Source organism: Periplaneta americana, chromosome 3 (assembly GCF_040183065.1).
Source record: "Periplaneta americana isolate PAMFEO1 chromosome 3, P.americana_PAMFEO1_priV1, whole genome shotgun sequence".
Lineage (NCBI taxonomy): Eukaryota > Metazoa > Arthropoda > Insecta > Blattodea > Blattidae > Periplaneta > Periplaneta americana.
In genome coordinates, this window is record NC_091119.1 from 208935444 (window position 1) to 208962469 (window position 27026).

General features: G+C 38.4%; 1 protein-coding gene across 5 annotated transcripts in view; it reads right to left on the minus strand.

The window, feature by feature from the left end:
• LOC138697000 (influenza virus NS1A-binding protein homolog A-like) overlaps positions 1-27026 on the minus strand; it is a 119826-nt gene that overhangs the window by 21794 nt on the left and 71006 nt on the right. For 3 of the 5 annotated variants that reach the window (XM_069822585.1, XM_069822583.1, XM_069822587.1), the window contains one exon: positions 1048-1229. In XM_069822585.1, coding sequence (XP_069678686.1) covers positions 1048-1229 — 182 coding nt within the window. Of the gene's footprint in view, positions 1-1047; positions 1230-5678; positions 5800-14154; positions 14317-27026 lie in introns of those variants that run through there. The other 2 variants (XM_069822586.1, XM_069822584.1) reach the window with 2 other exon arrangements.

The window sequence follows — 27026 nt, forward strand, 5'->3', positions numbered from 1 at the left end:
ATACAATTTATGTTATATTACAATATGTTCATGTTATAATACTTTAATCACCTCTACAGTCTCACATCTATTGTTATGGAGCAACTGTGATTTATCTGAATATTATGCGAAGAATGTAATTCACTGCCTGCTGAATCACATCTTATGGCTGCTTACACTGTCTGTCCAATCAACGCTTATGCTAGGTGGCAGGTAGTCACTTTGTATATACTGATAATGTTAATAGTGGTGGGCACTGTAACTTCCATTAAGCAGGCAGTGATGTAATTATAGCTGCTTTCTGTCGGTAATTGTTAGCCTCCCAGATCACATACATAACAGACTGCTCAGCCTATGGACTTTGGCGGTAACAACTTTTGTCAGGTTTACTATGCTGCCATCTAGTTGTTACATAAGGAGTCACGTCATTACTCCCATTTGAATTGCATTAGCGACTATACTGCCATTTCGTGTTCGTTTACGGCCGATGGGTGGCGATCCTGGCAGTTGTTCTCTTCAAAGTACTACCTCTTTTAACATAGGGATGAGCAATCTGTTACATATGTGATGAGGGGTAGCCTAGAACAAAAACTGTCACTACAGTATTTTTAAAACATAATGTGATTTACGTATATTTCTATGGATCATAGTTTTGTAACAAAAATTATCTGTCGTTACATCTAAATAAAACTTCATAAGATTTGTTCTAAAATCCTCACTCAGCTAAAAGCATGAAGGGATGGAAGGGGAGGGTAGGAGAGGCTAGCAAACTTGAAGGGGCAAGTTCGAGAGAGCTGCACACAACTCAGACTTCGGTTCTTGTCACGCTCGACAAACTTGAACCAAACGTAGTGCTTAAAATGCACCACACTCACTAGTAGGTGGTGGTGGTAGTAGTAATAATAATAGTAGTGATAGTAATGTTAACCTGAAAAACCCGTATTTGGATTATTGCAATCAATTTCGTACAGTTTTTGGAACTGTAGCACTTGCACTGCGTTATTTTAATGTAATAATATAATAAATATTCAAAAATATGCTGATTTGTGGCTCTCAGTTGTCACTCACGTGCAGGATGACGTCACAGAAGTGCTTGTTCTTGCGCATCATGTTGAGGGCCTGCAGGGTGCGCGAGTTGTGCTGCTCGTCTTCGAACACCAGACCCCCGGCCCCCACGCTCGCCACCTGGGCCTGGTCATTCTGCTCCACCATCGCCACTTGCTGACAATCCAGTCCTGTCAGTGGGAACTCTGCAACAAATCAAGAGTGTCCTTCAGTGACTGACATGATCAATGAAAAAAAGCAATATTGCTAAAGCCCGATATTTTACGTACAATTTACTATCACATCAGGAACTAGGAAGGAGCTTGTTACATTGTACATCAGTCACAGGTTAGGAGTGCAATGGCAGAGAGTTGCTATGGAGACTGGTCGTAAGCCAATCAGAGGTGGAGCCATTAAGCAGTGAGTTTTAATGGCAGGCACGGATATTTGCTTATGCCCCATTTTTTAAATTATGGTTTATTTAACGACGTTCGCAACTGCCGAGGTTATATCAGCGTCACCAGTGTGCCGGAATTTTGTCCCGCAGGAGGTTTCATTTGTACTGACATGAGCCTGTCCTGGACCAAGATCAAACCCGCAACCTCGGGCAAAGAAGACCAGCACTCCACCGACTGCGACACCCATGTTAATTTGAAACATCAGTGCACTCATTTTTTTAGGTACCCAGCTTTGAAGCCGTTAGCCCTGATTAACAATAACAACAGTTTAACATAGCCCCTAAGCTTATTAAACTTCATTCTGTGACCCTGGGGGAGGGTTGGCCACTCAGCAGACAAGAAGAGTCCTTCGGAGAAAGTGGACCACGTGAATTTAGAAAAAAATACTAAGAAACACAAAGGAAGGGAATAGGTCTTCTTTTAGATCTCATCCCAACATTTGTCTTACCGCCCGAGGGAGACCAGGTAAACGAGCTTCGTACTGACGACTAAGCTAAATAGCTTACGTGGTGGCACCTTATGAGGGACTTATCATTAGCAAGATAATATACATTTACAATTATCATTCTTATTTAATGCCTGGTCCTGTATGAAACATACATTTTGACCGCCCACTACGTGTCGTATTTATTTAAAAGGCAACACCACTGAAGCCTCGTCATGTACGACATGTTATCGTTCCAATCCAGCATGTTTGGTTTTTTATGTTTATTGGGATTACCTAAATTAGACATTAGACTTTTCGTTGCTATAATACGTGCGAAACGTACAATCAGATACGGATTCTTAAGGTCCATTCACAATGAAAATTAAACATAACCGTAACATAAACACAGAAGTTTGCGCCCAGGCTAGCAAATGGGATCATTCACAATGATTCACATAAACATTGACATAAACATTACAGTATCGTAAGATGTTAACATGAACTCCAAACTTTCATGCTTATGCTTACGTGATTTGCAAACAGAACACAATCGTGGAGCGCTGAATATGAGGAAATGGCGTCGTTGTTATGTTTCCATGGTTACCAAGTATGTTTGCGATTATGTTTATGTTCCCATCGTGAATGATGGTATGACTTCTTGATTTTACCGTAACGTTTATATTCTTAAGTTAACGCTTACGTTATGTTTAATTTTCATTGTGAATGAGCCTTTATACTGTCCAAATTTTTAATTATGCATAAATCAAACGTACCGGAGTTATATAATTAAGGCAATCGCGATGTCTCAAAAGTTCGTTGTGAAATACTTGATTGTTTATGCTTATTCACGCTGGAGGGCATACATTATACTTTTGTATAATATAGGCCAGCTTTCAAATTTAGATATGTGCTTGTATTTAGTATGGGATACAATTGGACCATGCTAGCATGGGCTCGCCTCAGTTTTTCGTTAATATGGGTCAAAAAGTTAAGTCTGTTGTCGAATGTAATGCCCACGCAATCTGTGATCCATGTATTTCTAATTCTGCAGACAGTCATGGTGTGCAGTGGTGCGTATGTCACAGACTGCGTTAGGAATGCTCTCAAGCCAAACCACGGATGAGGTCATTTTCTTCCATTCGCTCAGTACGTACTACTGACGTCATGTAATGTTAATCTGTGGGCCTTTACTTACAGTATTATTTTTGTAGCTACCGACAATCACAGAATTGATACTTGCCACACTATCATGTGAAGTCATCCTTGACTTACACATTACCGAAAGTTAGAACTTGGCATTGCTTCGAAATTTCATTCTCGAACCATTTTTCACGATCACGTCCACTGACAGAACGAAACTGCGTTACCCAACATTAATTTAGAAAAAAATGTCAACAGAACAAAAATTTGGTTATATGGCAAAACAGACACATAGGTGGTGTAGAGTTTTTATAGAAATAATACATGTGCTGTATATAAATTCGAAAATAAAAAAAAAGTTTTAAGATCATTATCGGAGTTAGGAAGGCTTCTTTAAAAAACACTGCGTTACAAATTAAAGTACTCCTCACCATTGTAAATGAAAATGAAATCAACGGGTAGAATATTAATGAATAAGCATCAGAAAATAGAAACAATATCCGCTTACAAAGCTACACGGAAGTGACACATAGGGGAGAGTCGGGTAGTATCGGACATCGGGTAATATCGGACAGTGCGTTTCTTTCATCTACCACCATATGGTAGTACCTGAATGACATGGTTACGTTTCTCTATGCGACATCACAGAAACGTAACCATGTCAATCAGGTACTATCATCGTGTGGTAGATGAAAGAAACACACTGTCCGATATTACCCGATGTCCGATACTACCCGACTCTCCCCTAATAAATAGTCCGGTCTTCCTCCGATGTAAGTCAAACTGCTGCTGCCACTCCTAGTATCGATAATACCGACTCTCCATTGCCCTTCATACGTGCATTACGTACAACAGGATGAAATACCGAGTCAACAAACGTAGCATTATGGGCCGATCATCATTAAGAATTTTCACACTAATTCGAATGCTAGTGATAACTCGCCCAGCGGTCAGTGTGAAGCCTCCTTAGCGTGCCGATGTACTTAGCACCAAACTTGCAAAACAAGGTGCCGAAGCGAAAGTGCTCGGTACAAGAGAGTGGTTGGAAGAAATTTTTACAGAGAAGTGTCAAGTGTGACTAACATTTTTGTACACACGAATACGAATTGAAAAGTGATATCAAGCTTTATTGTTCTAACAAAGAAAGAGGAAGGAGATGTTAACCGCCACTAGGATGCCGGTAACACTGTGCTAATAGGAGGTCGGTGGTTCATAGCAGTGCATTATACAGTTTTTCTTAAATCTTAACTAACATCACCATAATATCACGCAATTAAGCATTAACAGTCTTTCACAAGTTTACATTATATGGCCAAATTAGATCAACTATTTTCTGATTCTAAACAACTAATGAAGCTAGAACGTTCTAGCCACGCTTTTTATAGATTATTTAATTACAGAATTTACGAATAAAATGGAAAATATTAATTTTTATATCAACAGATGCCAGTAACAAGCGAGCAATCAAATGCTTTCCAATATCAGTTCTGAACTTCTATCAAGGTAGATATGAAACTTGAGGAGCAATTACCAAACAAAATTTGAGGACAATGAACAGAAACAATATTGATCTGACAAGAATATCTACATATTGTGTATACAATGCATCTGTGAATTATGATAAACAATGCAGCTTTTCTAAACGTTATAACCAGAGCGTTTAGAATACCCGCTCTGGTTATAACGTTAAAAGAACCGCCAAACAAGAAGGCAAACTGTACAGTTCAAGCCCATATCCTTCACAATTCCTCCCGTCAAAATAAAAACTTAAATATTACATTGAAAAACTTAATTCTAAGAGTCCTTTCCCATTTTTGCCATTCTGCAGTCAGGATTGCAGAACTGATGGATTTCTACGAATGTCATCGTCCTCTACTTTTAGACATGTTAAAACTAGTACCTGCAGATGAGAGGCTAACAAAAACTGTAAACCCCAAAAAATTAATTTATGTCATAACAAGAAGCTGCACTAGTGAAATATTTGTTAAATTGTGATCATAGCCTATATATATATACACACACATATCCGAAGAATTTTATGTGATTAGAAAAATCTCGGTAGCTGTGGTGGAGAAACAGTTTGATTTTGTTTTTGAGAAAAAAAAAAATACTTGTACACATTTGAAACTCTTGACAATGATGAAGGAATAACGATACATTTTGCAAGTAGATATACAGGATAAATGTTTTCCCTCGTTTAGAGCAAAGAATTCCTTCTTTTGTATTATGCATACCAGTTTCAACGAAACGAACAGATTGATGTTACAAATAAATCCGAAGTTGATTCGCCAAAGTGTGAGCTGTGGGTTTTAAATAATTTTAAAAGTAAGAAGTGACGTGAAATTTTAATATTATTTTTAAAGAGAAAATCTTGCCAAAAAGAGTTTACATAGGAATAAATATATCAATCACAGTGAGAAAATCAACAATAATGATGGAACGGTTTCTTTTCAGACAGAATAGGCTACCTATTAAGGACTTCGTGAAACAATTTTCTATACATGTTGTTTCTACTAATTTAGTGTTTATTTTATATGAGTTATTCAGTGCAATGCATATTAAAATGTCTGAAAATGAGCAGGAGAAAACAATTTAACGTGTATTTTCCTTCACTACTGCATCGTACATACGTGAGATCTCCTTATACAATGAATTTATCAACGAAGCAATTACAGTTTCACCTGCACGCACCTCACACCGCCGTACTGATTGTTCCACTATGCAACTGCAGGACATAAAAAAAAACCTGTTTACGGTAAGAGGTGATAACAGCAAAGGAAGAATTTCTGAACTGGAAAACAGGATGTAGTCAATTATGCTAAACTTGATAGAAACAACTGCATCCAGGCGTGAAAGGTTATCCTCTTCTGTAATCCAGTATTGGCGAATGCACTTCTGAAATGAAACGAATACGTTGTAACTTCAGATTCTTGCATTTTAAGCAACACAAACATATCTAACTATATTTTTATGTCAGTGATTACCAAACGTTTTGAACGCAAAACCGCTTTCGGGTGACTTTTTTGCGACCCCCTCCCCCTGCTACTGTACCAGTACTGTCTTTCATGTGGCGAAGTGTTGAGAAGTGTTTTCCAGCTAAGAGCAGAATTTCAAATGTACCTGCAATACGAAAAACCACTCGAAAAATGCAAATCCCTGTAAAATCGAAAATATCGACAATTCTAGTCAAAACCAATGGATACCACCCAAGATAAAAGCTTATGGTGCAACAATGACACATAATCATCATCTGTAGTATTATCGCCGCGCTCTCATGGTTAAAATTCGGCAGATCTTTAAAATTTAATTCTATTATTGTTTTCAAGTTCTTATGTCGCCGCTCCAATCACTCGCCTCAATTTCAATATTGCAACCAATAAGCTGCTTCCATTGTTAAATGACACCTACTTGTCTAATCCACGTGGACTGAAACCGAGGTTGCAATGTCTTGTGCTGAGGACGAACATTAAGGTATGTGATTTAAAATTATTATTAAAGACTTAAGTTATTATTAAGAGTTAAGAATGTCAACATACTCGTGTATATAATAATAATAATAATAATAATAATAATAATAATAATACTTACTTACAAATGGCTTTTAAGGAACCCGAAGGTTCATTGCCGCCCTCACATAAGCCGGCCATCGGTCCCTATCCTGTGCAAGATTAATCCAGTCTCTACCATCATATCCCACCTCCCTCAAATCCATTTTAATATTATCCTCCCATCTACGTCTCGGCCTCCCTAAAGGTCTTTTTCCCTCCGGTCTCCCAACTAACACTCTATATGCATTTCTGGATTCGCCCATACGTGCTACATGTCCTGCCCATCTCAAACGTCTGGATTTAAAGTTCCTAATTATGTCAGGTGAAGAATTAAATGCGTGCAGTTCTGTGTTGTGTAACTTTCTCCATTCTCCTGTAACTTCATCCCGCTTAGTCCCAAATATTTTCCTAAGCACCTTATTCTCAAGCACCCTTAACCTATGTTCCTCTCTCAGAGTGAGAGTCCAAGTTTCACAACCATACACAAGAACCGGTAATATAACTGTTTCATAAATTCTAACTTTCAGATTTTTTGACAGCAGACTGGATGATAAGAGCTTCTCAACCGAATAATAACACGCATTTCCCATATTTATTCTGCGTTTAATTTCCTCCCGAGTGTCATTTATATTTGTTACTGTTGCTCCAAGATATTTGAATTTTTCCACCTCTTCGAAGGATAAATCTCCAATTTTTATATTTCCATTTCGTACAATATTCTGGTCACGAGACATAATCATATACTTTGTCTTTTCGGGATTTACTTCCAAACCGATCGCTTTACTTGCTTCAAGTAAAATTTCCGTGTTTTCCCTAATTGTTTGTGGATTTTCTCCTAACATATTCACGTCATCTGCATAGACAAGAAGCTGATGTAACCCGTTCAATTCCAAACCCTGCCTGTTATCCTGAACTTTCCTAATGGCATATTCTAGAGCGAAGTTAAAAAGTAAAGGTGATAGTGCATCTCCCTGCTTTAGCCCGCAGTGAATTGGAAAAGCATCAGATAGAAACTGATCTATACGGACTCTGCTGTAATAATAATAGTAGTAGTAGTAGTAGTAGTAGTAGTAGTAGTAATAATAATAATAATAATAATAATAATAATAATAGCCATTTAACAATATAACAAACTAGTGCTTATTCTTATCGAGGAAGTAGACGTGACAACGTGACGCTTAGAGTGAAACCTACAGAGCAACAATCGGTCGGCAAAATTATGTTTTAAAAGCACACCGCACGTTTTGCACGATGCCGACATGTTAAGCATGAGGCCGCGGCGATAATACTTCGGACTGTGACGCTAGGTAATAATTCAATGCAAATTGGCAAATGCTATAATTAAAGGAAGAGCGTTGCAAACTCGCATTTCCATCAAAAGTTCTGAAGACGTGGGTTCATTAAATGAAAATCTTCCTTATCACACTGTCTTTCGTGTGGTGAAGTGTTGAAAAGTGTTTTCCAGCTAAGAGCAGAATTTCAAATGTACCTGCAATACGAGAAATCGGAATATTATACAAATCTCTCGTAGACTGGCATTTCTTGTTGATGTTTTCGTACACTTGAACATTTTGAATAGTAGTTTGCAAAGTCTGGATATTAACATAATAACAGCCAGGAATATTTTATAAACACACTTGATTTTTGGTCGACATCACTTGACAAAAGAAATTTCATGAATTCCAGTGTATCAAGGAACTCATGGAAAATTTAGCTACAATAAGTATGATACATCAAATACTGAGCTTGTTTTTGCGGGCATGCAAGCACGTCTTTACAATTTTAAACAATACCTTCTGAATATTTATCGAAAGAACTCAAAAAATTAAATTGACAGTGAGAAAACAGTGCAGAAATGTCACGGAGGGAAGAGGCAGTTGCCGACTATCATGTGATAAAATAAAAAGAAGTCATGGACGATATCTTGGTAGTCACAAGCTGAACAATTAATTATATGAGTGATGCCTTGTGACTAGACAACAAAAGGTCTCAACTCTCCACTATAGACAATATGACGTTCTCAGTAGCTGCACGCCCGGCCCGGCCCCATGCAGGGGACTTCATCGGAGAACCTGCCAGACCGAAATTCGGCGTCTGTCAGACACTTTTCTAGGAAGATCGATAATTTTATTACTGTCGTGTAAGTACGACAAAATGCTCTTAATATAGGGACATGCATATCTGATTATACAACACTTCTAAACTCTACTAGAACGAAAGAAGTTGATTAATTTTGGCCAAAAAAAAAAAAAAAAAAAAAAAAGACAGCAAGTTTCGGAGCATTTGGACCCCAAGACTGTGAAGTGCGAACATTCACCTCTCCTGCGCGGTTTCTACTTTCTCCTGCAGTCCTACTTCTGTACGATCAAGTTATCTTCATCGCCATTAGTACTCAGCACGTTGTGACCGAGATTCAGTTTCTCAATTCCCATCCTAGAACTTAGGAGATAAGCAACAACAATGCCTAGTCCTGTTCCTCAACCTGGCCACTCTTTTCCTTAACTTCTTTAATGTGGCCCAATGGCCCAAGATGCAGATACTTCAGTGAAATGTCATTTATTTTTAGAATATCACTACGATTAGATCCTTGCCAATGGATGTACGTGTGGAATGATTTTTAATGCATTTCAAATTGTTAATCATACATAAACGAAAGCACGTTGGGAGCTCGAGGGGATGGCATCAGTTATTTCACATCTTCATTACATTTGTATCACCGACGATTTGGTAAATTTGTTATATAAACAGCTTTAATTATAGTTGAAATTACTACGCTATTCACTAGAAATCTGAAGATGGCGGGAATTAAGCCGGAACTAATCATTAACTAAGGTAAAATACCATGATAGTTCAAAAGCAACTGTTTATATTACAAATTATTAGTAAAAATATATTGTATATTTTTTCCAATGTCCGAGTACGGTAAAAAAATCTTTATTGACCCAGCGAAAATAAATTATGCTTCTACTTAACATAAAACATGTTCATAAAGATAAAAAAATATTATTATTAGTTTAGTTGGTTATTTAATGACGCTGTATCAACTACTAGGTTTAGTGTCGATGAAATTGATGATAGAGAGACGGTATTTGGCGAGATGAGGACAAGGATTCGCCACAGATTACAGACATTTGCCTTCCGGTTGGTGAAAACCTCAGAAAAAACCAAACGGGGTAATTAGCACAAGCGGGAATCCAACCCACGTCCGAGTGAAACACTGGATTGGCACACAAGCACCTTAGCCGACTGAGCTACGCCGGTGTCTTCTATTATTATTATTATTATTATTATTATTATTATTATTATTATTATTATTATTATTATTTTGTTCGAAAGCTCCCCCCCCCCCATTAACTGCTCTTCTGCTCTGGCTCCCGATTGAGAATCACTGGCCTAACCTGTTTTCAGTGGCACATCGCACTTAGCCATGTAGTAATTATCATTGTTTTTAAATCCGGCAATAACTGGATAGTTAGTTTCTCCTCCTCTGGACAGTGGCGGCTCGTGATAAAATATTACGCGTGTTCACAATTTTGTGTCCCAAAACCGAAGAGACTTTGAAATCATACGTTCAATATGAAATGTCATGATTCCAATGTTTCACCATCGAAAAAATCGTGTATAAATTCAAATATATAATAATAATAATAATACCCAATCTTTTTATTTCCAATTTTTCCTAGTAAGTCAGTTTACCCAGTTCAAAATTGCTTGAACAGGCTCATTATTTATGTTTGTTAAAAATTAATACACACCACAATGCCGTTATTAAAAGCGTGTGTTCTGTAATATATTTTGGCTCACAACACACTGATACACTATACTTAGTTTTTAGTTGGTTATTTAACAACGCTGTATCAACTACTAGGTTATTTAGCGTCGATGAGATTGGTGATAGCGAGATGAGGCCGAGGATTCGCCATAGATACCTGGCATTCACCTTGGAAGAAATCCAACCAGATAATCAGCTCAAGCGGGGATCGAACCCGCGCCCGAGCGCAACTTCAGACCGACTGAACCACGCTGGTGGCTGCTTGTTACCACTACTGTAATCCCATTCTCATAGACTGATTACTATAAATAAATACCAGTAAATATTACTCTTAAATATTATACACCATCATACAGATACTTAAATTCATACCACTACCACAGTCTGCCAGCACGTGTTTGAAAGCTACACTATGCTACTATGCTAACACTAAACTATAGTAATTCACAAATTAAACTCTCGTAGCAGCACTATACACATACCCACACAAAGTAAACGTTCCAACAGTGAGAAATGTTGACACCTACAGGCTAAAATACAGACTATTAAATTCCCTGCCTCGAAATATAGCACGTGAAAGATAGGCATCGATGCACCTGACATCTTAGGGTAGATTCAATGTTTACTTAACGCTTTGTGCTCTTGACGAGTCATAAGCAGCCAGCTAAAGACAATTTTGTCCCGCGCATGCGTGTAATTCCTGTAACCTCCTTGTAAAGAGCACGGCTTAAAGGTGAACGCATGTTGCCAAGTTTACATAAGTTATGCAAGATGCGGGAAGTTTAAAATACTCGATTCTGATATTATACATCCCCCCTTACGTCAATTCGGTATTAAATAATAAAAAATAGTCGTGTTTCACTGGAAACAGGGTGTTCACGTGCTCTTATTGACGCACCGCCACTGCCTCTGGATGACCTTGTTTCGGGCGCAGTCGCGTGGCCTTGCAGAGTCAAGAAACTTCCCAGAGTTAATGAACGTAACACGGGGACGCCCTCGTCCTGGCAAGCATCCACAAGCCGCCGCGGCAGTGGAATTCTACCGACACCGCCTAGAGCACAGGAAGTTTGACCACAGATCTGTCTGATGCCAGGACGCGTCGATACGCCATCTTCAAACTCTGGCACTCATCTGCCTCTTCCGTGCAGCCATACATTGCAACTTACGCAAAAACCTACTTCAGATTTAATACGTAAGGTTTTCACGGATAGATAATGGAGTTTTATAGTGCATAAAATGCCTATTTCGACATTGGTGCTTATTTCTAAGATTTTATTTTTCATTTATTTTTTAATCTTTCAGAATTAAAAATAAAATAAAAAAGTTTGGGACCTCAGTGATCAAAATTGCTCCCGAAGTTTTATTTTCTGCGAAGACTTGATTTGGGATTTTTGGTCCCCCAAATGATGCAACCATTTTTTTAATAAATTCCGGACTGAAGGGGTTAAATATGTAATTGTGGAAGAAGTGTGTTAGAAAACATCTTGGCAAGAGTAGATAAAGCCAGACTGCATAGTTGATGTAGGCTACTTGATTTTGTAGCGATCTTTAGCTTCGAATTGTATTCCTCCACGAAATATAAAAGTAGACTCATTGTTTTCCCCTGTACCCTAAAACATTATGACGTGTAATTATGTGAGAACAGTGAGCAGTAATTTATTACGCTATACAAACAAATCGTTCCATCGCGGCTATACAATGCATCACCGTTCGCTGCTGCCATTAGTTACTCGAAAATTAAGCATCGTTATGGAAAACAAATCTAATTTCGTTTGCCCGGAAATTGAATCGACTTTTGCAAAAAGGACACATGTTACAAATTTAATGTTTTGAGATATTCAAGAAAAACATAATAGCAGGCAGGAAACTTAAAACTGGAACTTGATATTCTTGTTACATTAAGTTAGCTACAAATGTGTCTGATATGTTATAATTTACTCATATTATTATTCCATTGGCACTCCATTAATTTACAGTTTCCACGCAAAAACCGATTTTGACAAAAATGTAACATATGTCCTTTTTGCAAGAGTCGATTCAACTGGTTTTGATTTAAATGCGATTTCACAGTCCACACAGTTAATTCGTTGTGAGGAGCTTGGCAACACTGATCCACTTCCTACAGGTACAAAGAAGCTCGACCAGTCTCCACTCTCCTTTCCGCCTTCTGTACAAATAATAAATGGCGGTCAGCAAACCACCTCGACCAAAAGTATCGCCAAAGCCGTTCGCCGGCTATTCCCCATCGTTAAGAAAAATAATTATTCAATTTCTTAATAATGCAAGCCACAACTAAAATAATATATGATACTGAAGGAAAGGCGAAGTGAATAGCAAGACAATTATAATGAACACGCGGCACTCGACACTGTTGCCAGCACGTTGTGTGTCTGGCGCCTGATCACTTATCGGCGAGGTGTCGGTCCACGTGTATGACACCTTTTAAGCAAAGTTTGTCTCAGACGTGTATCCAATCTGTACATCTGACAACGCTGCATTTCACATGTGTCCTACGTGTTCGAAGGGCAGATGTGGTTGAGCTTGCAATGCCAGGAATGTACTAGAATTGCATGCACGCTCCCTATTATTAAACATCCCTTTCAGGCTCTCAAGATGGCCAACCAACTGAACATTACAAATTACGTAACTTCTTAGTGGTCACTGTGTGGGCTACATTTTGGGGAGGAAAATTACAGTCTAGCAGATTCCTATGTCGCCTGTGTGTTAATAAATGGGCATGTCGATATGTGCGGCTTACAATGAAGAGCAGAACTGGACCTGACAAGGAACTACAGTTATGACTGACTTCGTCTTGCCTCACTGACATGAAAACGAAACAAAAAGTAAAATAGCTGCTAATAATGAGCCACGATAATTTGTACTTGAACCGTTTTACCTCAAATCTGGTCCACGGTAAACTACTAATTTTTACTCAATTTGTACCAGTATTGTACATTTGCTCCAGGGAATATTATTTATTATATTTATATAATAATAATAAATTATATATATTATATAATGTATTATTATTATCATCGCCGTAAAATTTAGTCTACTCTCACTGCACAACCTTCGACGTATTATAGGTTTGTGTACAATCCGTGATGGTACTTACGCCTTTTTTGCACAATAAGAGCATTTCCTATCGATCAAAAATTGATAAAATCGGTGAATAAAAGGGTGATGTCCAATAAAAGACGACTAAAAGTACATTACAAATGGAATAAAAATTAGTATTTTATCGAGGATTAAAATAATATAAAATGGACAATATATTGGTTTTTCTTCGATAGTACATCACAAATGGAATAAAAATTAGTATTTTACCGAGGATTAAAATAATATAAAATGGACAATATATTGGTTTTTCTTCGATAGTACATCACAAATGGAATAAAAATTAGTATTTTCCGTGGATTAAAATAATATAAAATGGACAATATATTGGTTTTTCTTCGATATGATTAGCGGCATGTACATTCACGAAGGCTATGGTTCTGGTTACATTAGAGCAAAAATGGTATAGTCCCTCTCTTCCTAGTTACGGTAAAGATCATCCATGTGTAACCATATTATTTACCATCACATTTGTGAAGTAGATAAAGACTCAATTATGAACCCTGCGCGGAAAATTGATGGAAATTTTGTACTAAGAAAATAAAAGTAACAAGAAAGGTCAGTCATTTTGATTAAAATTATATTCCATTCTACGTATGTTCGCTGCCATGATAACAAACCTTCCTCCTGAACTACGGCGCAGCTACTTTGCTTAATGTTATTACTCACGTTCTGCAATCGTCGGATGCATGGCGTCTTGATGTGAAATCAATACAACAACAACAACAGGCACTACCAGATCAACTGGCTAGCAGCAGCTTCTGCACCCGAGTGAATGTGTCGTCGGCCGACTCTCTCACACGTGACTGGGCGGAGCACCCCCTCCACCCGCCTGGCGCAGGACTGGCAATACAAGGCGAGTTCCCCAAAATATCCCAACAGCCCAGCCCAGTTTCCTCCATAGCCTTTCAGGAAATTTGAACACGATACCAACACTCCATTGGAAATATACGCTGCCAAGCCAGAATGCCGCGTCGCGGTTTCTGCATAATCTATTCACCCTGTAGTGGACATAATCTTATTTTTTTTTTAAATTGTGGTTTATTTAACGACGCTCGCAACTGCAGAGGCTATATCACCGTCGCCGGTGTGCCAGAATTTCGTCCCGCAGGAGTTCTTTTACGTGCCACTATATCTAGTGACATGAGCCTGTCGCATTTAAGCACACTTAAATGCTATCGAACTGGGCCGAGATCAGACCCGCAACCTCGGGCGCATAAGGCCAGCGCTATACCAAGTCCGCCACCCAGGGCGACCATATTTTAAATGAACTGTTTTATAGCAGTGGTTTAATCTTCTTCCAATCTTGTAATTGCCATACAATATGCACTAAAATTATTTTTATAACTACACAGACGCAATTATTACCGTTTTATGCACTTATTTTGAAAGCAATTATGTTCGTCCATTACGTTAATGAAAAGAGGAATGAGCAATATGTATAAGCTTCGACTGAGGGACGAATTTCTAAGCTTTCGAGTTAACTCGTATATCACCCCTGATCACATATAACAGATTGCTCAGCCTTACGGTTTTGACGGAAACAACTTTTATCAATTTCACTATGATGCCATCTATCTACTGCATAAGAAATCACATTATAAGTCTCATTTGAATTGCATGGGGCAACTGTACTTCCATCTGTCGTTCCCAATCGATGGTGGCGATCCTGGTGGTTGTTCTCTTCCACATGTTACCGTTTTTAACATCGGTGTGGCCAAACTGTTACATAATTATGTGATCTGGAATATCAGATTATCGTAGGTGATACGGCTATCTCCACCCTTGTAAGGTGTCAAACTAAGAGTGAAAAACATTTGATAAATTCACTGCAAGGGTCAAATATTAGTTCTATCAGGATTTTTGACCCGATCAGAGACCGGGAAATCCCAATTAGCCTTTGCCCCCCCCCCCGCATCCTGGACGAGCTTCTACACATCATCAGAAAATTTTGAGAGGGATTGGGCCAATTTTTCCGCAAATGTTTCTATACTTGTGCCCTCGTAGCTCACTCGAAAGAACATCGGAATTTAGATGTCAACGTCTCAGGTTCAATTCCTCGTCACTCCTTTTAATTTCATTGCTTCAAGATAGTATAATGTAATAATATATAAAAAAAAAAACTAACACCAGTATTATGCAACTGTATTGTTCCAAACCTCATATTAAATTTATATTATGTATATCGCTAAAGAACGATAACAGAATGTAAATGATAAATATCGTTTTGTTTAATTAATGTAACATATTATATAATATATAATAATTATTTAAATAAAATAACATATTTTACAAAGAAAATGGTTATTTATATTATACTAATTACTTATATAAAATACAGATTATTTATATCGCGAAAGAACAATAACAGAATATAAACAACTTCAATATTATTTATAACGCTAAAGAACGGAAACAGAATACAAATGATAACTTGAATATTATTTATATCGTTAATTTTTTTTATTTTAGTAGGTTATTTTACGTCGCTTTATCAACAGCTTAGGTTATTTAGCGTCTGAATGAGATGAAGGTGATAATGCCGGTGAAATGAGTCCGGGGTCCAACACCGGAAGTTACCCAGCATTTGCTCATATTGGGTTGAGGGAAAACCCCGGAAAAAACCTCAACCAGGTAACTTGCCCAGATCGGGAATCGAACCCGAGCCACGTGATTTCGCGGCTAGACGCGCTAACCGTTACTCCACAGATGTGGACTTTATATCGTTAAAGAACGATAACAGAACACAAATGATAATTTGAATATTATTTATATCGCTAAAGAACGATAACAGAATATAAATGACGTGAATATTACTTATATCGCTAAAGAACGATAACAGAATACAAATGATAGCTTGAATATTATCAATATCGCTAAACAAAGATAAGAAAATACAAATAATGACTTGAATATTATTTATATCGCCAAAGAACGATAACAGAATAAAAAAAAATATAACTTGAATATTATTTATATCGCTAAAAGAACGATAAAATATAAATAACTTGAATATTATTTATATCGATAAAGAACGATAACAGAATATAAAAGTTAACCTGAATATTATTTATATCGCTAAAGAATGATTAAAAAATAAAATGAAAACTTGAACAAGGTCCGAACTCACAACCTTCGAATCATTAAACAAGCACTCTACCGCTGATCTACGAGACGCAGATATGGAATAGTTCCATAGTTCCGGAACTGCTTCTACAAGCACATGCATCGCGTAACATCGCCGTGACCCGAAGTAGACTTAGAAAATTTTCGCTATTCACTTTTTTTTTGACAGCTGTACGTGAAGCCGCTGAATGCGGGGTTTCTGTTGCTGACAGAGGGTTCCAGGCAATTCCTCTCCCACGCTGAATAGCCTCAGTACTTGAAAGCGTTGTTAAATAACGTAACTTAATTATAATGACATTCCAGCGCGCATAGAGTTTAGAACTGACTACAGCGTGTTCAGGAAGCCCCACTGTCCTTTCAGTAGCAAGTTTTGTTTTATTCAGTCTGGGTATTTTTTAATTGGTTATTTTACAACGTTTTACCAACTGCTATGCTCTGAGTGAGATTAAGGTAATAATGCCAGCAAAATGAGTCCAGAGTTCCGCGCCGAAAGTTGCTCTCTGGGACTCGTTACACCGTGGCCGCTCTGCGGTATCAGGAGAGTATTTTTACGTAGCGGACTGCAGAATGGGGTCGTCCAACTTGGCTCAAGCTGGTGCCGATCCAATAATACATCAACAGCACGAGTGTGCATACGGACTGGACATATGTAGCAGAAAGTCGTCTCACATATTTTGATCATATTCAGTATTTTTCTAATTTTCTGTCAAGGATCGGGTTCTTTCAAGTCTTATGCAACCCCAAATATTATTCATTTTACCCTAATTTTCTAATTTTTCATCAAAATAATTATTTCAACAACATCAGTCAGTAAATAACTCATTAACTCATGTGCAGAGTATTTACAAAACGCCACGCATCTTCGTATGCTTTGAATTCCCACCAGAAATAAAGCACTTATTTGTATCTCCAACAAGCAGCCTATGTGTGATATGCAGACACAACCTTAGCGCCCTGACCGCTCTGTAATTCTAAATATCGTCTGCATATCACACATACTTGTTGGAGATACAAATAAGTGCTTTATTTCTGGTGGGAATTCAAAACAATACGACCTTCATTTCTGCGGGAATACAAAAGAGTAGGCAAGTACTTCATTTTTGGAAGGAATGCAACTATGAAAATGAACGTGATAGAAAATAAAGGGAACAAGAGATATAATTTCGAGCTTGTCGAGATTTGAAGCGAATACACGTAATGAAACAAGTGACAGGATGAAATACAGAGAACATCCACGGCGAGAAGTAAAGTTAGAAAACAGTGTGGAATGAACCTGAAGAGTAAATTATATATCAACTAGTAAGCGATTAATTTACCTTACTTACTGGCTTTTAAGGAACCCGGAGGTTCATTGCCGCCCTCACGTAAGCCCGCCATTGGTCCCTATCCTGAGCAAAATTAATCCATTCTCTATCATCATATCCCACCTCCCTCAAATCCATTTTAATATTATCTTACCATCTACGTCTCGGCCTCCCTAAAGGTCTTTTTCCCTGCGGCCTCCCAACTAACACTCTATATGCATTTCTCGATTCGTCCATACGTGCTACATGCCCTGCCCATCTCAAACGTCTGGATTTAATGTTCCTATTTATGTCAGGTGAAGAATACAATGCGTGCAGTTAACATTAAGATTAATTTAGCTAGAATCACAAAATTTAACACGACTCGTTTTGACAGAAGATTTCGTGATGTAAGCAGAGAAATCCCACCACTGCTCTCTGGTAAAGAATAGTTGGGCCATACACTTCCTTGACATCCGCATTAAAATTTTCTACCATTCTACTAAAGAGACTTACACATTTGTATAACAGGTTAGACAATATTCCTTGTTTTCACCCAGTGTATTTGAAATGTGTTATTTGGCAACGCTGTGTTAACTACACATTACCAGTCACAGCGTGCGTTTAATGGGGAGATCCGACTAGTAGTAGGTGTGTTGAAAATGATGCCCATCTTTCTGACTGCAAGAATCTCATCGGACTAGAAAATCTTGAAACGCGTCCTGCAACTCTCCACTCGCCTGATTTCATTGTCCAGTTCTTCAACAGTGTGGACTGTGATTCTTGCATCCAAAAAGGTGGCAATCATTATCAACATATGTTTTGATTAAAAGTAAAATCAACGTAACGTTTGGTATTACCTCTTACCGGCTAAAGGCCTACATCACTATCATTCACTGCCGATTCGTTTTCCTTTCGTGCTAGAGATCTCCCCACTAAACAAGCGTGCCATGACCGGTAGGCCGCGCACTGTGCAACGACTCTGCTTGGTGGGTCTGACGGCGTGTAGCTACGAAAGCTTTATATTAAAATGAGAATGCAAGGATGGTCGACTTAATAGCTTAATGATTAGGCTTCGAGACTTCGGACGCAATAGAGCAGTTCAGTGGGAAATCTGCATAACGGCGAACTGAGTATAGTGGTAAAGCGTACAGTGGGTGGGGGTACTGTAGAATGAATGCCAACAAATACGCAAAGGAAAACGCTCTGGATTTGAAGGTTCTGATGAATAATTTGATTTTCATACAAACCTATTGTCAAACTGTGTCTGAAACTATTACACGGTTAGAAAAGTCAGAGCAAGAGATGCCGGAAGCCCTCAAATTAGTTGAGGAAACGACACAGAGAATTAATGAGACACCAAGTACACCGGATTGCCTACTGAACGTGTAAAACAGAAGTGGAAATCAATTTTATGTAAAAATAACGGATATGGAGCATTGTGTAATATAAACAGCAAATTTGTGGACATAGAGTCACCCGAGAATAAAGGACTGTCTCTTAGAGACTGCAATGATGTTAGGTTTTTTCGTTTTGCTCCTATAAAGTCATGCGACGTAGAGCGCATCTTTTCACAGTACAAACTGTGTTTGGTAGACAACTGAAAGAGATTTACGTTTGAGACACTGAAAATGTATCTTGTAGTACATTGCAATTCGGTACTGTAACTGCACTTCCTAAAGACGACCAATAGGATAAATGAAGAAATGAAAATTGCTACATGTTTATTTCCACCATTAACACAAATGCTTATAAAAGACAGGAGAATAAATGCTTTTCACATTCTTTTGACACTGGCATAGTGTAATGTATATTTACTTTCAGAATGTCCATATGTGTGCGTTTCCCCATATTACCGTAATCTATTCTAAACAGCAACATTGTTACCTCAACACCTTTCACTACCTGCAGCGAGTCAACAATCTATAGTACAAGCACAGTAAACTTATTGTATCGGGTCCAAAGTCTCGAAGCCTGTTAATGATTAACGCAAATCATAATCAGAAACTTCAATGTAAAAATATGAAAATAAAAAAAATCGTATGACGAAAAAGAAATAGTATAACTGTTTTCATAACATAGCCGATCCCAGCTGAAATGAGAACATAAACAGGAGAAAACGGAAATGAACATAAAAGAAAATGAAGGTGAGAAGGCAAGTTGTGATCCCTGCACATGTATATAATATTAACTCCTTTACCTACTTTCAAAGATTGAGCAGAGAAGTATTTCTGCTACATCAAACGACAGAACGACCTCAATAAGTTAATCCAGAACAAAGCGTAGCACTGCATACGTGACTTAATTCGGTTTAGAATGATTCATCCTATACCTCGATAACCAATGCAAACATAATAATAATAATAATAATACCCAGGTAATAATAATAATAATAATAATAATAATAATAATAATAATAATAGGTCCAATAGTTCCTTGTGTGCTGCCCCGTCTCACATGGCACTCAAGGCTTTCTGAATGGACAGTGAATCATGCAGCAATTTGCTGAACAGGGAATATCATTTGGATCGGGTCGTCGACGTCCTGGCGCGCACGTGTGCCAACTCTTTTCTCAGACTGGGTGGCTACCCGCGGCCCTGTGCCAGGCAGTTTGCTATCCTCTTCAGCTTTCTTCTGAAGAAATGCTGATTAGCCTTCTCAGTACCACTCCGATCACAAGAAGCGAGTACATAACCAATGATGCGTTAGCAGTCCCATATCAGCTCCACAGTCATTATCTTGAGTTGACTGACGACCACGAAAAAGTTGGTAATTTTAATTAAAAGTCATTTTATAGCTCAAAACTTATCCCCTGTGGACGGTGATGGTAGAAATCAATTTACTGATGTCGGTATAACAATGCATTGTATAATAACTAGGGATAATCTTTACCGCTTGACATTACAAGTACTGACAGATACAAAAAAATAGTAATATGCGTTACAAGAGCGGTATGTTGAAGTTTTCATGTTCGAGGAAAAGTTTGAAAAAGCGAAACGTAGTTGAGCTTTTTTAATTTCCGAGAATTGAAAGAAAACATACCGCTCGTGTATCGTACATTATTTTGTGCGAAGATCGTTTATTACATACCTGAAAGAGGAATTTCTAATTAGTTGCAATCAAATCTCCATCTTGGTTTCTGTTCAATGACGGCAAATTTGTAAAACAAAAATATCTATCTTAAACATTGTTGCTTTAAAATGTTTTCTGTGTTTACTATACTCCAGCAGGCCGTGATATACGTCTGTCTTTTTCCCCCCCCCCCAGTCTATAAATGCGAACTTAAAACAAACGGTAAGGTTATGTAATGATTTATTTTTCATTTTAATATTTTAACAATATTATTTATATAACATATTGCAGTAATAACATCGGCAAGTTGATTTGTTGATTTTTTCATGGCTTCCTTAATGTTACTTGCATCACGAATGTAGTAACTTTTGTGGTGTTGTAGAGTTTACTTAATTTTTGCAAATATTTAAAAACAATATTTAACAGTGCAATTTAGGTGAAATTGCAGTGGTAAGTTTCCAATTTATAATTATTACTATATTGAACGTCTCTAAAAATAATATGTTAAAAGCCTAAAGCAGTAAAATCAATATGTCACTTAAGCGGTAAGAAGAGGGAAATTGTTATGTGTGTTAGGTTGGGAATACTGAATGTGGAATTTTAGACTTTCCGCGGTTTGGTTTTGTGCGGAAACCAAGCAAATACGCACGATCTCGCACAAAATATATATGCGACACAAAGCGTGTCGGCAGAGCGGCGACCAGAGCACGTCGGTGTTTGCTTGGGCTGAGGTGCTCGTGAATCCAGAAGGGGACGTCACTGCACACAGTCGTTCTTCAGTCGACTGTCCGGACATAGTAAGACTCCGATCTTGGAACTTGCGGTGTAAGGAAGCGGGGTTAAGAGAGGAATCAAAAACAACATAAAGTGCTGAGGCTTGTGTATCATTGCACGTGTTCAAAATTATAAGACGTTCTAGACAGGAGATCGAGATATCTCGTGCAAATAAATGGATTCCGGAGCAAGGGACAATCAATTTTTTTACACTATAGACAAGACCTAGGTGAACAGCAATATGACATTTCGAAAATGTTGGCAAAATGAGTGTAAGTGTCCACACGAACTGAGAAGGATTCTGTACACACATCGGAAATTTAGAAAAAACAATACTGGAAAAAAGATGGACTCCAATCATAAGCGATTAATAAAATTATCATTAGGGACCGATTATACAAGTTGACTGCAGCATTGTACATAGGCCGGGGACGTCAGCTAGTACGAGGACACTGGCTTGGTTCTGCGAATAATAAGGTGCACATGAACAAATCTGGACAGGCCTAAATACTCTATATAATATTACACAGATATATTTTTACGTACCTTTCGTTATGTGCAGAAGAACTATTATTAAATTATTCGTGGGTTTGAGTTTCTTCCTTCCTTTTCTTGTGCTACAATGTGTCTCTATATAATATCGCTTGTTACCTCGTATATTTGTATTACATAATTTACATATAATGTTCCCATCATTCATTTCAAAACACTCACTGCTGCAAAATATGCGCCTGAGAACCTTGAACCTTGGGCATTATTATTCTGCTGGTACACTGTATATGCAGCTTCTGGCTTCTTAAGTCTCCTAGCAGTTCTCCTATAGAAAAATTTTGAGCTGACAATATCAGCAATTGAAGACAGCACATCAAATACTTTATTTTTGCTCAAAACCAGCATCATTTTCTTCATTACAGCCTTTCCCATTTCCCCACTCACTTTTTCTAGGTCACTTACTACAGTTTTCACTAGGTTCTTTCGCTCCATTAACTTTTCTCTACATGAGTTACAACACCAGATAGGATTCCAAAATTTGATTTTATATACAAAAGTTGACCTAACAATTCCTTCTTAGAGAAGTTCCTGTGCAAGTTTGATGGACGCTGCATCGCTGCTATCAAGCATGTCGATGAAGTTTTTCACCACAGTTATGTGCTTGCTGTAGTAGTTGAGTACTTCTAGCCAAGTCCCCCACATTGTTAAAATTGGAGAAGGTAGCAAAGGAACTTCAGGAGCTACAGACTTGAAATGTGCCACTCGAGAAGGTGCCTTCAGGAAGATCTTCACACACCCTATAACTTAAGCTAGTCGACTTCAGGAAACTGATTCCGAACTTTCGCTGCCACTCTACGTAAAGCGTGGTCTAGACACGTTACATATACAATTTTTATTAAAGAGCTCGCAGAGAAGTAGCAGCCAGCGACGATCAGGAACAGTAGTACATTGTCATGTTCAATTTCACTGGGTATAATAAACTGAAAGATCTATCAAACACTTTACTAACTGCTGAAAAATTTACCTTTTCGAGTTGTTCACAATTTATTAAGAAAATTACACCTGAAACATTTTCTTCCATTGTGCCTACCACAACGTCAGCCACATAGCGTCGTCCTTGTGTGTCTGTAGTTTCGTCCATACATACCCAATTTTTTTCCCATTCATTTTTTTCTCTAATCTCTTGCATTGTTTTTTTCGTAGCTTTTTCCCCACATAATCTTTTCTTAGTGTTGAACAGTCGGGTAGATAGCTTTTCCAGTATGTTTTTCTAGGAACTCACGGAACTTCAGATTATTCACTTTCGTCAGTGGAATATTAGCAGAAATCAAAGCTTCACAGAGTTCTGCGAAACCCGAAGGACGTGCTTGACCAAGTAGTATTTGTTGAACCTCTTGTTTTGCGTCTTGAATTCGTTGTAGACCTCTTTTGTGCTTCTCTCTATTCACGTGTTGATTCACAGACTCTGATGTCGCATATTTTTCCCCATACTGTGAAACATAATGCAAAGAGGGGGATGCAGAGCTTCTTACTTTTTTCATAAAATGGAGATACAAGTCAATTTTCGTACTTATAAAAACAAGAATAGTAAATTGCCTTTCAAAAATGCATATTTCCTCGCGAAAACACATAAAAATGCCAAATAGTATGCAAACAATGGTTGAAATAAGCACGAATATGCTATAAAATCCACAAAAATGCAATATCCCGCAAAATCGCCAAAAATGCAAATAAATGCAACAACAAAGTTGTATGGATAAGATCGTTTTCCACTAAAACACATTTATAACTAACTGAGCAATGTATAGCCCTCACCAAAAAAAAGATGCAAATGCATCAAAATCCTTGCCCTAGTAATTAGTAGTACAAATGTTAAAGGTTATGTTTTATTTAACGACGCTCGCAACTGCAGAGGTTATATCAGCGTCGCCGGTGTGCCGGAATTTTGTCCCGCAGGAGTTCTTTTACATGCCAGTAAATCTACTGGCATGAGACTGTCGCATTTAAGCACACTTAAATGTCATCGACCTGGCCCGGGATTGAACTCGCAACCTCGGGCATAGAAGGCCAGTGTTATACCAACCAGGCCGACAATTAGTAGTACATGTCATAATATTTCCGCTGCAGTAATTCTAGAGACATGGCATTTTATGATGGCCCATGCTTCATTTACGCGAGGTAAAATACAAAGATCTTAACTTTCATACATGCTAGTCTTTATAACGCATGTCTGTTTCATTTCTGTAGCAGACAGAATAATCAAGGCAACTGCATGCATTATATCAAGGCCTATCGTGCTTGGAATTGTGTCTTTCTCTCTGGAAGGTGCAACGTTCTAGATCAAGCATTACAAAATTGCTGTTGCCAGAAACTTAGCTGGCTGTCGGTAGAGCGACTCAAAACATTTTTCAGAACAAGGAGACTTCTTTCTGCCTGAAAGTTGTTGCATCTCGGCCGTATGTCCAGGTGTTCGCCTCAAACGTCGCAGATACGAGACGACCTCTCAAGGTAGTGGAAGCCTCTTGACGTCAATCTGTGACGATTTTACACTCCTCTCGGGAACAATGCCAGACGGCGAATCCAAACTGAGTGTTCTTTATTTAACGATCTTTTTAAAACTGCAGAGATGACGACAATCGAATGATCTACTTGTGCAATTCTATAATACACGAATAGCACAATGAAGGTAGCGAGATCTCCATCGACGCAGTTCTTGTATGAATTCCAGCTTGGAATCTGTCTCAACTTGAACTTTCCGCGAGAAAAATTATGCACTAACGAAATAATAATAATAATAATAATAATAATAATAATAATAATAATAATGAAACAGGATTAGAGTCATAATGCTAGCACGACACCAATGGCAACCGTCCACATTCAAAAGAGAGTAGTACATGAAATTCTCCTTCTGGCTAATATACAGAGTGTTAAAAAAAGTAAGTTAAGAGGTGATAGTATGCATCGAAACAAGAAAATGATGTCTAATAAACATGGTCCTACGACACATACTTTCACTTGTTAATAGGAAGTGTTCAATGTGACATCTACTCGTATTTATGCCTCCAATACAGCAGACTACCAGATAATTTTACTGTAGTTGACACCCTTGGCAGAGCGTTTAGAATAGAAAGTGTGGCAAGGGTCTAGTGGGACTTTTAAATCCCCTGGTGTCGTCACGGCAACTGAGTGAAACATTGGCGTGACGATAGTTTTGAGACTGCAGTTTTTCTCTTCACACTGTGGACAGAACAGATAAAACTAGCTCTGCTATGGAACTAAGGAGATATTTCTCATGGTGTTCGGGTGCTTTTTATGTGAGCGAGTAGTAATATGCCTAATTGTTTTGATTTTTTTTATTTTAGTAGGTTATTTTACGACGCTTTATCAACATCTTAGGTTATTTAGCGTCTGAATGAGATGAAGGTGATAATGCCGGTGAAATGAGTCCGGGGTCCAGCACCGAAAGTTACCCAGCATTTGCTCAGCTTGGGTTGAGGGAAAACCCCGGAAAAAACCTCAACCAGGTAACTTGCCCCGACCGGGAATCGAACCCGGGCCACCTGGTTTCGCGGCCAGACGCGCTGACCGTTACTCCACAGGTGTGGACAATTGTTTTGTTCTTGGTGTAAATCCGGTTATATAATCAGTAAGGAAGTAAGACTTTTTTTTCCATCCAAAGACTACGCTATTTTTCAGAAGTGATGTAAAGCAATTCCACGAAGACAGAAAACTGTATGTTCGTTCTTATGTGACATCCATTTTTCTGCGGCTTTGATAGTAAGGGCCGATAAATTTATTATTGACTGTACAGAGGTAGGACTTCCATGGAAGAACTGGCGACCAAAATCAGATGCTATACCACATATTTTCCACTCAAATTCACGTTGGATACATCGATCCTCACAGCGTATTCCGAATCTCACCGGACCGGTGGACATCAATGACGTCACGCTGCAGTGGAATAGGAACAAAACTGCCGGAAGGTTCAATGGCTGTCATGGCGGCTGTACAAGTTGTTACTGTGCTACGCTAGCAAGATTTTGCGAAATATTCATACTGTCATTCGCGCAAAGAAAAGAGAGCATAAACAATTCATTTCTTGAACCGGTAGTGATAACTGGTCCGTTGACATGTTCGCTCATAAGCCATTAACATTTTTTTTACGTTGTGCTCATTACAAACAATACAGCAGAGCACGCCGCCATGACACAACAGTGCACGATGTTATTCGTCTGCTAATTCCCGCCCTATACAAGAACCAATCAGATTCACTGAAGGAGGCAGATGGATACTGCCACCACCTCTGCAAGCTGATGGAACCGGTGGAGCATCAGTGACGTCATCGCTGAAATTCGGAACACCGTGATGCCATCAGATTGCTCAGCGGTCGACTTTCTGGGACAGCACCGTACTGGACCGTATTTACGTCGAAATCCTGGATTGGACACACCAAGGATTAACGTCATTAGTAGTAACATGAAGGGGATGTTCCTCATTTCAGGTCAGACTCTGCTCCATATTGTGCAGGACGCTCCGTTAGTACAATAGCCAGAGCGGCAGCTTTCTATAGGCTGCACACACAGCTTCAAATAAGAATTTCCTGGTGAATAAAGGTGGTATTACTCATCCTCATAGCACTCAACTGCGGTATCGCCTAATGACGCGTTTATCAGGCCGCAGCGTCAAGTGCCACTTAAACAGGCAATTCAGATGCTGTGCGATAGCAACTTCTTCCCTTCTCTAGAAGTATTGCTGCCACTTACTGGTGACGTATGTTTGAAATAATGAAAG